The sequence below is a fragment of the Eschscholzia californica genome, unplaced genomic scaffold (assembly GCF_041429995.1).
Source record: "Eschscholzia californica isolate CP2 unplaced genomic scaffold, dmEscCali1.0.p SCAF_3, whole genome shotgun sequence".
NCBI lineage: Eukaryota > Viridiplantae > Streptophyta > Magnoliopsida > Ranunculales > Papaveraceae > Eschscholzia > Eschscholzia californica.
The window spans coordinates 33706574-33718538 of record NW_028238420.1 but is presented as its reverse complement, the minus strand read 5'-3'; the positions used below and the strand labels follow the sequence as shown (position 1 = coordinate 33718538).

At 38.2% G+C, this 11965-nt stretch overlaps 3 protein-coding genes across 3 annotated transcripts; 1 reads left to right on the top strand and 2 right to left on the bottom strand.

Annotated features, from left to right (window-relative positions):
- The first annotated feature begins 959 nt into the window (after positions 1–959).
- Positions 960–2207, top strand: LOC147549712 (uncharacterized). The gene has a single exon (XM_086668376.1). The coding sequence runs from the start codon at positions 960–962 to the stop codon at positions 2205–2207; it is 1248 nt and encodes a 415-aa protein (XP_086524502.1).
- A 7420-nt stretch (positions 2208–9627) lies between these two features.
- LOC147549711 (protein FAR1-RELATED SEQUENCE 1-like) lies at positions 9628–10320 on the bottom strand. The gene has a single exon (XM_086668375.1). The coding sequence runs from the start codon at positions 10318–10320 to the stop codon at positions 9628–9630; it is 693 nt and encodes a 230-aa protein (XP_086524501.1).
- Positions 10321–10920: 600 nt separating this feature from the next.
- On the bottom strand, positions 10921–11652 carry LOC147549710 (protein FAR1-RELATED SEQUENCE 5-like). Its single transcript, XM_086668374.1, has one exon. The coding sequence runs from the start codon at positions 11650–11652 to the stop codon at positions 10921–10923; it is 732 nt and encodes a 243-aa protein (XP_086524500.1).
- Positions 11653–11965: the final 313 nt, after the last annotated feature.

The window sequence follows — 11965 nt, the reverse complement described above, 5'->3', positions numbered from 1 at the left end:
TAACTACCTATGTTACTGGACCTCTTTCGGTATGCTCGAACCGATGGGTATCTTAGAAATTTGGTGGAACCGGACCGAATTGACCTTCACGTTCCACTAAAAATTTCCTCGAATAACCAACGAATAGATCATAAACATATAAAAATGTGTTAGGAAATGCTCATGTACCTCTTTAAAAACTAAATCTTGTCCAAATACTGATTTTTCAGAATCCTTTGCTATTTCCTCAAAAGAGAGAAGAAGAAAACGGATGTTTAGAGATTTGAGTTTTGGACAGATTTAGCCATTGCCATTTCAAGATGAGATTACTAACGTGGATGATATACACCCTAAATGTGAGATACTTTGTAATCCATTGCACTGAGGCCGATTTTGACCAAACATGATCAATGAAAATCGACTAAGTCAACGGGTTCATGGAGTGGCCGGTTAACAATAAATAATGGCCACAAAAGTATTTTATTATTTTTATTTTGACTCTAAAAATTAGTACCCTTTTTTAACATTATTTTCATCATAAAACCACCTTTCCATTTCTTTATGTTTTTGAATTGAACGGTCACTACCCTAGGAATTTTAGGAAGTTTGTTAGGCCGTCCCTTAATTATGGAGGTTAATCCTTATAGTAAGTTTCTCACTATCAGACAAAGCTAAACTTCTAAACCAAGAAAGCCCGTATTTCCATCTCATCTCTCCAAATAGAAAGAGATTTTCTCATCTCTCCAAATTCTACAAGTAATATTTCCAACTTGTCCCTACCTGACTTGGGTTTTGTTTTTTTGTCTTATATAAACCCTAACGTCTTAACTATTTCCTTTCTTTCCATTTCCTTTTCTTTTATATAAACCCTATCAAGTCTAACTATTTCTTCCTACAACAATTCTTGAGATCGTTCCAATTTAGAGAGAAAGAGAAAGAGAAGAAGCTTGAAGTTAGGTTATATCATCATCATCATAGCAATGGAGTTCTTGAAGGTTTATAAGAAAGTTGAAAACAAGTTAACTACTAAGAGTAGTACTAGTGGTGAATTACTAGAAGAAGAAGAAAACTTAAGCCTGATAGAAATAATGGATAAGTTTCATTCTTCGTCGGATGTGTTATATGAGATCTTAAAAAGAATTCCACTAGATTGTCTAGTTTCAGTTTGTCCACAGGTTTGCCAAGACTGGCAAAAGCTAGCGTATGATTCCAAATTGAGATTAATTCATTCTCTAACAAACAAAGTTATTTCCGGGTATTTCACTCAGACTTTTCAAGGTGTGATAGGTTTTTCTCATACTTTTCTTCCTCCTGTCATCAATAATGGCAACCACCCTCAACTTTCACCACCTATCCCTTCACTTGACTTCCTACCCACAAACACAAACATTGTGGCCTCAACAACTTGTGGTATACTTTGTTGCCAAAGTGGATCTTATGATGAGGATTCAAGTAATTATTATGTATGTAAACCAACAACTCAAGAGTGGGAGGAGATTCCTAACCCAACAAGTAAAAATGGTCCACTTATAAGAATGACAATGGTGGTAAAAGCATCTCCTGAAAGAGTACATTATAAGATACTTCATTTATCTCCATCAAATAATGGATATAGTTGTGAAATATTCGATTCTAAGAAATATTCTTGGAAGATATTGGATCATATTAAACTTCCTCCTAATGTACACTTAGACTATTGGTGTGGTGTTCCGGTTGATGGACAAATTCTATATCCAACAGATGAAAGTATTCTTGTGTTTAATATTGATCAAGAGAGTTGGAACTTTATCGATCTTCCATACACAAGATTAGATATCAATAAGAATTCCATAAGCAAAATACAGATAGTGAATTATGAGGGGAAACCGGCATTATTTATCACAGTTAATGACTATGGATATGAATGGGGTGATGAGTTCCAAGATAGTAGAGTGCCTTCCAAAGAGTGCACCCATGAGCTATGGGTTTTGGAGGATGAATGTGGGTTCAAGAAAGGAAAGATATGGAAGAAGAAGTATAGCATTAACACAGGGTCTAAAATTGTTGGAAATTGCTATCCATCTCATATGCATTCGAGGGATATTGTCATAATGAAGAAGGGTGATAGATACGTGTGGTATAATTGTACCAATAACACATATGGTAACGCTACAGAACCGATGGCTTGGACTGCCGGACAAATATTCTACTTTGAGTCTGATTCATCTATCTGTGGTTTATATAACTAAATCAAGTTTTGTGCTTTTTTTGGGTTGTGATTAATAACCCCAGTTTACTTTGTAAGTCTAACGTCGATCTGTGTCTCCATTCGAAAATTACAATGCCCTTGCTTTATTTTTTCGGTAGTTAGTGTTTACTTTCTTGTTGCAGTTTTTTTAAGAAGCTGAGAAAAAGTGTGAGAAATGTTCCTAATAGTAAGGTACAATCAAGTAGTATAGAAAAATCTTGTGTATCTAAAGATCACTTTTGGACTAGACAAAGATTAACTTCATTGGAGTTCACAAACTTCCTTGGTTTTGCACATCTACAGGAGTTATGGTTACATTGTAGTTTTGTGGTGTCACTTGCTAACAAAAAAAGTGGCAGATTAGAAAATTCAAGTTGAGGGACTGGCGATGTTGATAACCACTTCGTCGATAAACGTAGATATTATTAGAAAGATGCAAATAACAGTGTACGAATTGGGCGAGTTGAAACATTAAATGAACAAAATTGCAAACTGTTAGTTAACTATGTTTTTACTGGAGTTCTAATAGGTGGTGGTGGATTTAGCGGGGATGCTAAGATCGGTGGTGTTTTAGTGGAAGTGTTTTATGAGATGGTGGTGGAGTTGTTTTATGAGATAGTGGTGGTGGAGTTGTTGTTTCAATGGTGGTGGTGTTGTTGTTTTATGAGATGGTGGTGGAGTTGTTGTTTTCTCCTGTAGAAGATAGATGTGTTTTATGAGATGGTGGTGGTGTTGTTGTTTCAATGGTGGTGGGGAAACTGATTCAGGAACTGATTCAGGATAAGGACAGAATTCATGAAATTACTTCACCATTAACGCCTCAAAATTACATCTTCTAGTATCCCAAAGTCACTTGATCCATTTACACTTCAAGTCCGACCGACATGTATCAGTTCTTGCATAAATCTCTGCACTTGAGCAGTCCTTTCTCCCACTTCTTTGAAGCAATTAGCCTAGCATGCAGCGATAATATCCTTCACTATTGTCTACTCCCCAAAGTTAGACATCGTAGAAGTTGGATCGGAATCTAAGATCGATCCAGTTAGTGATGCGGAGTAAGGGAGAAGAGAGAGTTTCTAGTTTTTTATTTACTTAGTACAACAAAGGTTATGTTTCTTTGTTGGTCTTTAGGCCCTGTTTTGTTGGTCTTTAGGACCCTTTTGTTATTTTCGTTTTTATTCAGGACCGAGTGTTTTGATCATAGACCACTACTGGGAGTTTCTTCATCAACTTACAACTCTCTCTACCGATGTACCGGAATCAGAGGCGCTAATCGGAGATCTACACGCCGACGGTTGACCGCGAGAAGAGAAGAAGGTGAAAGAAGCATCGGTTATAAAACTACCCTTAGATGGTTAGTGGCGGCTGCACCAGAAGTAGCCAACCAGTTAGATCAAGCTGCTCTAGAGGCACTCCAAGTGGGCATAACTTGTCTTGTTTGTCCGGTTTTCGTTGTGTCTTTGTTATTTTAAACTTCATGATCTAATTCTCATTAGCCTTTTGGCCTTTAAATGAAGTTTGATTTCCAAAAAAAAAAATAGGTTAAATTTATTAACATTCCCATCCTGAAGCAAAAAGTAACAGATGATGAAGACATTCCATAATACTATCTTCACATATCGGCTTTAACTAGTGAAAGATCGTTTCCACCAAAAACTTATACCAGTGTTTCAATAGAAACAATTAAGTGAGTAGTAGAGAATCGAAATGAAGTTAATAGATGAATATTTTTCTCCATGAATAAAATCTTGGGTTAATTCCGTTTTGGCCCCCGATTTGTGACCAACTGGCCGTTTTGGCCCCCAATTGTGTCCGGCAGTTCGTTTTGGCCCCAAAAAATTCCTAAATGGCCCCAAATTTTTTCAACCTCCCAATTCTACCCCCATGGCATTTCTGTAATTATTTTTTTTTTCCTTTTCTTTGTCCACCTCATCTAACAATTGACACATCACTCTGTCCACCTCACCCTTCTTCTCCGGCGAAAGGTTGCCGGCCGGAATAAAAAATTCCGGCCGGCCACCTTTACCAAAATAATTTTTTTTTTTTTTTATTTCTCTCTCTTCTTCATCTCCTTCTTTCTCTCTCTTCTTCATCTCTTTCTTTCTCTCTTCTTCTTTCTTTACCTCTCTCTCTCTCTAACCCCTCTCTTTCTCTTTCTCTAACCCCTCTCTCTCTCTCTATCTTTAAAACTCCGGCGAAGGGGCTCCGCCCCTTCGCCGGAGAACCAGACCTTCAAGGTCTGGTGCGAAACCAGATCCGGTCTGGTTTCAAACCAGACCGAGATCTGGTTTCTACAACCAGATCCCGGTCTGGTTTGAAACCAGATCGGAATCTGGTTTCAACTAGCCAGAACGAAATCTGGTTAGTTGAAACCAGATTCCGATCTGGTTTCAAACCAGACCGGGATCTGGTTGTAGAAACCAGATCTCGGTCTGGTTTGAAACCAGACCGAATCTGGTTTCTCACCAGACCTTGAAGGTCTGGTTCTCCGGCGAAGGGGCTCCGCCCCTTCGCCGGAGTTTTAAAGATAGAGAGAGAGAGGGGTTGGAGAAAGAGAAAGAGAGGGGTTAGAGAGAGAGAGGGGTTAGAGAAAGAAGAAGAGAGAAAGAAAGAGATGAAGAAGAGAGAGAAAGAAGGAGATGAAGAAGAGAGAGAAAGAAGAGAGAGAAATAAAAAAAAAAAAAATATTGGGTTAATTCCGTTTTGGCCCCCAATTGTTGACCAACTCACCGTTTTGGCCCCCAATTGTGTCCGGCAGTTCGTTTTGGCCCCAAAAAATTCCTAAATGGCCCCAAATTTTTTCAACCTCCCAATTCTACCCCCATGGCATTTCTGTAATTATTTTTTTTTTCCTTTTCTTTGTCCACCTCATCTAACAATTGACACATCACTCTGTCCACCTCACCCTTCTTCTCCGGCGAAAGGTTGCCGGCCGGAATAAAAAATTCCGGCCGGCCACCTTTACCAAAATAATTTTTTTTTTTTTTTTTATTTCTCTCTCTTCTTCATCTCCTTCTTTCTCTCTCTTCTTCATCTCCTTCTTTCTCTCTCTTCTTCATCTCTTTCTTTCTCTCTTCTTCTTTCTTTACCTCTCTCTCTCTCTAACCCCTCTCTTTCTCTTTCTCCAACCCCTCTCTTTCTCTTTCTCCAACCCCTCTCTCTCTCTATCTTTAAAACTCCGGCGAAGGGGCGGAGCCCCTTCGCCGGAGAACCAGACCTTGAAGGTCTGGTTGGAAACCAGACCTTCAAGGTCTGGTGAGAAACCAGATTCGGTCTGGTTTCAAACCAGACCGAGATCTGGTTTCTACAACCAGATCCCGGTCTGGTTTGAAACCAGATCGGAATCTGGTTTCAACTAACCAGAACGAAATCTGGTTAGTTGAAACCAGATTCCGATCTGGTTTCAAACCAGACCGGGATCTGGTTGTAGAAACCAGATCTCGGTCTGGTTTGAAACCAGACCGAATCTGGTTTCTCACCAGACCTTGAAGGTCTGGTTTCCAACCAGACCTTCAAGGTCTGGTTCTCCGGCGAAGGGGCTCCGCCCCTTCGCCGGAGTTTTAAAGATAGAGAGAGAGAGGGGTTGGAGAAAGAGAAAGAGAGGGGTTAGAGAGAGAGAGGGGTTAGAGAAAGAAGAAGAGAGAAAGAAAGAGATGAAGAAGAGAGAGAAAGAAGGAGATGAAGAAGAGAGAGAAAGAAGAGAGAGAAATAAAAAAAAAAAAATATTGGGTTAATTCCGTTTTGGCCCCCAATTGTTGACCAACTCACCGTTTTGGCCCCCAATTGTGTCCGGCAGTTCGTTTTGGCCCCAAAAAATTCCTAAATGGCCCCAAATTTTTTCAACCTCCCAATTCTACCCCCATGGCATTTCTGTAATTATTTTTTTTTTCCTTTTCTTTGTCCACCTCATCTAACAATTGACACATCACTCTGTCCACCTCACCCTTCTTCTCCGGCGAAAGGTTGCCGGCCGGAATAAAAAATTCCGGCCGGCCACCTTTACCAAAATAATTTTTTTTTTTTTTTTTATTTCTCTCTCTTCTTCATCTCCTTCTTTCTCTCTCTTCTTCATCTCCTTCTTTCTCTCTCTTCTTCATCTCTTTCTTTCTCTCTTCTTCTTTCTTTACCTCTCTCTCTCTCTAACCCCTCTCTTTCTCTTTCTCCAACCCCTCTCTCTCTCTATCTTTAAAACTCCGGCGAAGGGGCGGAGCCCCTTCGCCGGAGAACCAGACCTTGAAGGTCTGGTTGGAAACCAGACCTTCAAGGTCTGGTGAGAAACCAGATTCGGTCTGGTTTCAAACCAGACCGAGATCTGGTTTCTACAACCAGATCCCGGTCTGGTTTGAAACCAGATCGGAATCTGGTTACAACTAACCAGAACGAAATCTGGTTAGTTGAAACCAGATTCCGATCTGGTTTCAAACCAGACCGGGATCTGGTTGTAGAAACCAGATCTCGGTCTGGTTTGAAACCAGACCGAATCTGGTTTCTCACCAGACCTTGAAGGTCTGGTTTCCAACCAGACCTTCAAGGTCTGGTTCTCCGGCGAAGGGGCTCCGCCCCTTCGCCGGAGTTTTAAAGATAGAGAGAGAGAGGGGTTGGAGAAAGAGAAAGAGAGGGGTTAGAGAGAGAGAGAGGTAAAGAAAGAAGAAGAGAGAAAGAAAGAGATGAAGAAGAGAGAGAAAGAAGGAGATGAAGAAGAGAGAGAAAGAAGGAGATGAAGAAGAGAGAGAAATAAAAAAAAAAAAAAAAATATTTTGGTAAAGGTGGCCGGCCGGAATTTTTTATTCCGGCCGGCAACCTTTCGCCGGAGAAGAAGGGTGAGGTGGACAGAGTGATGTGTCAATTGTTAGATGAGGTGGACAAAGAAAAGGAAAAAAAAAATAATTACAGAAATGCCATGGGGGTAGAATTGGGAGGTTGAAAAAATTTGGGGCCATTTAGGAATTTTTTGGGGCCAAAACGAACTGCCGGACACAATTGGGGGCCAAAACGGTGAGTTGGTCAACAATTGGGGGCCAAAACGGAATTAACCCAAAAATATTTTGGTAAAGGTGGCCGGCCGGAATTTTTTATTCCGGCCGGCAACCTTTCGCCGGAGAAGAAGGGTGAGGTGGACAGAGTGATGTGTCAATTGTTAGATGAGGTGGACAAAGAAAAGGAAAAAAAAAATAATTACAGAAATGCCATGGGGGTAGAATTGGGAGGTTGAAAAAATTTGGGGCCATTTAGGAATTTTTTGGGGCCAAAACGAACTGCCGGACACAATTGGGGGCCAAAACGGCCAGTTGGTCACAAATCGGGGGCCAAAACGGAATTAACCCTAAAATCTTTGACCTAAGCATATAGATTCTATTGCTACAACAATCAAACCAGTCCAAACTTTTACACAGAAAAATCCCAATGCAAGCATATATTTTTCGTAGTATCATATATTAACTCCAACCTTACTTGTTTTAACTTGTGTTAAATTGGACTTCAAAAATTACCGCTGTAACTAAAATAATGATTGGCTCTTACTTCTTTGAAATCGATTTCAAACTTTTCATAGCTAGCTTTTTATCATCTAAGCAAATATAGTCAAAGATTCTAAAACAACCAAAATGTCGTAAATAGTTGGTCTATTTCTTCCGGGAACTATATGTCTATGTATTTCTACATATTTGCCTCCAACTTAATTAAAGAAAGGGGAAGAGGTAGAGGCATCCAGTTATTCTAAGAGGGGATATATATATGATACACCTAAATTAACAAGCATATAAGAGAAAATTAGTTTCATTTAAATACTTCTTCTCATACTTATCATATCCCAAACACTTCAATATTTAAAATCTATTTATCGAGAATGCTTGGTAACCCAGCTGTTGGGCCCAGCTGGTTGACCAGCTTACGTGGAAGAGTACTTTGTGTACTAATTAATAACTCTAGATTTGATCTGAACCGTTCAAAACTAACGGTCCAGATTAGATCCCATTTTTTTTACTTCTTACAATACTTAACGTTACAGGTATACATCTCCCTGCATTTTCCAAGAGTTAAGCTGGATTTGAGTTTATCCATTTAATTTTACTCATACTTATTTATATTTGGATTTTAGGATATCAATTCAATTAAGGGTTTTAAGTTTAGTTTGGACAATCTAAAGCTTCACTATTCTAGATTCATTTCATCAACCCAAAACCCTTTCTTTACAAAGTCTCTTTACAATTCTTGTTACTGACTTTTTTCTTTTCATGGAGTCATCTCGATCTAACTACCAACACTACCAACATATCTCTATCAAAATTTAAACTTTTGTGTTGTTTGTTGAAACCCCACAGTAATGCTTAGCTTTTTCCTGTCTCACACACATCAGTACTAAACTAATGTGAGGCAGGGCCGTGCCTGAGAATTCAGGGGCCCAGTGCCAAATTTATTTGGGGCCCCTGCCCTTGTATAATCGAAGGTAAAAAAATACTTCAAATCAAAATAACAAAGAAATTCAAAATAAATTAACCATATTTGTGTATGAACCAATTTTTCTTCCTTTTTTACTTTACATCCTCTTCAAATTTCCACATTTTTGTTTTTTGGTGCCACATATATTAACTAGAAAAAAAATCAAATATCTCAAATTAAAACTTGATTTTTTTCATCTCTGCAAATTTGTAATCGCTATATAAAAATTTGTAGATAGGAAAAATCAGAAAACTACTAGAACTCAAGATTGAACGCAAATTTCAACCCTTTTCTTAATTTGTAAGAAATAATTTAGGAATTTAGGTGAGGGTATTTTAGAAACAGAATAAATTAAAAATAATAGGGGAGAGATAAAAGGAACTTAAGTATGACCAGTTATGATTTTGTAGAAAGTGAAAAAAATAATATAGATTTATTTTAATAAAAAAGATAAATAATATAGAAAGTAGAGTGAGAAAGAATAGTATGTACTAGTATTACATATGGAAAAAGTAGAGAGAGAATTAAAGAAATGTATCAGTTACATAGAAAGTGGAAAATGAAAATCTTTAGTGTGGGGCCACACGTCCACATGCATCTACGGTCGTAGAGAACTAAAGAAGTTTAGAGAGAGAAATAGTCTTTTTCTTTTAGTAAATAGGGAGAGAAACAGTCAACACGTCCCAAACTAACTACTTCCCTTACTTAATTAGATTTTTGTGGGCCCTCTAGGTTGCGGGGCCCAGTGCGGACGCCCTGTCCGCACTTGGCACCGCACGGCCCTGATGTGAGGTTTAAGAGGTTTAAAGGAAAGGGGACCTTTTCCGTTTTAATACACAGGATGAAGGTAGACTATAAACATACACCAGTAACAAAATAATTTGGCAATAAATAAAGATGATATGTCACCAAAATATTTTTAAACAAAAAGGATGAAACCTCTCAAAACATAATAACAAATTTAAATAGTTCTGGTAGTAGATTTAAAGAGTTCCGGTAGTAGTAGTAGACGTTGCTTTTTTCCTGCTCTTTCGTATCACCGGCTTCAATCTATTTTCCCGTTTACGTCCTTTCCTAAAAGTTACTTTCGGGTCAAGTATGTGATCATTTGCACCACTTTCTTCCGGTGTCTTCTTCAAACCACTTGCATCATTTGACTTACACGTCGAGTACATCCTAATCTGATTGTCCGCCCATTGAGAAATTTCAAGAAAATAATCTTCATTTTCTGACGCCAAGTCAGCCACTTCGTTAAGTCTGCGAGATAATAAATTATATCGCAATTTTTCTGTAGTCTCAGTTTGTCCATTGTAACCAATTGTCATTTTTGTGTGACATCTTCTCACATCCTTCCTCCACCTCCTAAGGATGTAATTATCGGGTAACATTGTGATGTTATTTTGGAGTAACACAAAAAGAGCATGTTTACAAAGTATCCCTTTGAACTCAAACAAGTGACAAGTACACTCAACAATAGATTCGTACCTCATCAGCAACACAGTAAAAGTCATCGTCTTGGTACGCTCTCCTACCATAACATCCTCTTGTATGTCATACTCCACTCCTATGTCTGTCTCGCGAACTGAAATTAAACGACAATATAATTGTCCGGTTAACTCGGATTGAAATTCTTGAAACTTTGATATAGTATAGGCACCTTGAATCTGTTTCTCCATCATGAATCTGGTGGTACATGGGATCGTATGTGAGAAAGACTTAAAATCAGCCGAAGTCTCATTTTCTATTTTTTTCTTCAAAGCATTCTCACATTGTTCTACAAATCGTTTTAATGTAGTTTTTGAATTAACATATCCATCAAAGAAAGCATTGACCCCCTCACTGCGCTATGTGCTAGACATTCCAGCCCAAAATGTACGTTTTGCATAACATGGTACCCATCGATGTCTCTCTTTATACAAGTCACTTAACCAATCATAATTATGCAACTCATATTTCTCAATCATGTCACACCACTGATATTCAAATTCTGATTGACGTTGTGTTTCATACACCAAACCTTGTAAAACATAAGTTATTGAACGATACTGGGTGTAGCTACCTAACTTCAACGGCAATTTCTTCATAATGTGCCATAAACACCATCGATGCCTAGTGTTAGGGAATACTTGTCATATTGCATTTTTCATGGCGGCATCTTGATCGGTCATAATACCCCCCGGAGCAACATTATCCATGCACTCAAGCCATGTCCTAAAGAGCCAGACAAACGACTCAATGTTTTCACCTGAAATCAAACCAAATCCAAGAAGTATTGATTAGCCATGATGATTAACTCCAACAAAAGGGGCAAACGACATTTCATACTTGTTTGTCAAATATGTCGTGTCAAATGTAATAGCATCACTAAACTCTTTGTAAGCTTTTCTACACCATCCGTATGTCCAAAACATATTTCTTAACCGATCTTCATCGTCTAAGTCAATTTTAAAGAAGAAACCATTGTTTTGTTCCAACATTTTTAAAAAGTATCGTTCAACTGCAATTGCATCTCCTTCACCTAGTCGTAATTTTCTTGATTGATCTAGGTAATTCCTGCAATCTTTTTCAGTAAATGGTAGATTAGAATAACCCCCTGCTTCGATAACCAATTTTTGATACGTCTTGGGTGGACGAATTCCGGCCTGATCTGATAAATCGAGTTGCCTTTGAACCGATTTACTAATTTCTCTGTTGGAGCGAAACAAACGAGATTTGGAAGGACTAATCTCATGGTTGTGGTCTAAAATGACTTTCGAAATCACCCAAAATCCATCTAACCCAAACTTCGCGGCGATCTTAACATTGCAACCTGTTTCAGAATTTGGCTTTGGATTTAATGTTGTGCTTACGGACGAAATTCTATTACCTTCTCGACAACATGAAAATGTTACATAACGATCATTTCCGTCTACATCTTTGACTCTTGTTCTTTTCTTAACAACGAACCCCTTACTGTATGCATATCTTTTGAAGAGTTCGAATATTTCTTCATCGTCGCGAAATTTCATACCTAATTCAGGTTGTACGATTTGTTGATTGTTTTCGGTTGATAGAGACAAGGATTAGATACACCATCATTGCTAGCCAACACTTCTACAAAACCTACGCATCGACATATACACGAATTTAATAATGAGGACTAGGCTTGTTACTATAGACAAAGTCAGAGAATGAAATAAAAATAGAAAAAGTTATCAAATAATGCATACAACATATTATGAAACAACTACAATTCAGATTATATGAGCACCTATATTCACCCATTTATATCCATTCTTTGATAATCAGAATTAGAATGAAAGAAAAGAATGAGTATATACA

What these genes read in the sequence shown, in the direction of transcription:
- LOC147549710 (XM_086668374.1), bottom strand. Translation starts at nt 11,652, where the DNA reads ATGAAATTTCGCGACGATGAAGAAATATTCGAACTCTTCAAAAGATAT.
- LOC147549712 (XM_086668376.1), top strand. Translation starts at nt 960, where the DNA reads ATGGAGTTCTTGAAGGTTTATAAGAAAGTTGAAAACAAGTTAACTACT.
- LOC147549711 (XM_086668375.1), bottom strand. Translation starts at nt 10,320, where the DNA reads ATGGAGAAACAGATTCAAGGTGCCTATACTATATCAAAGTTTCAAGAA.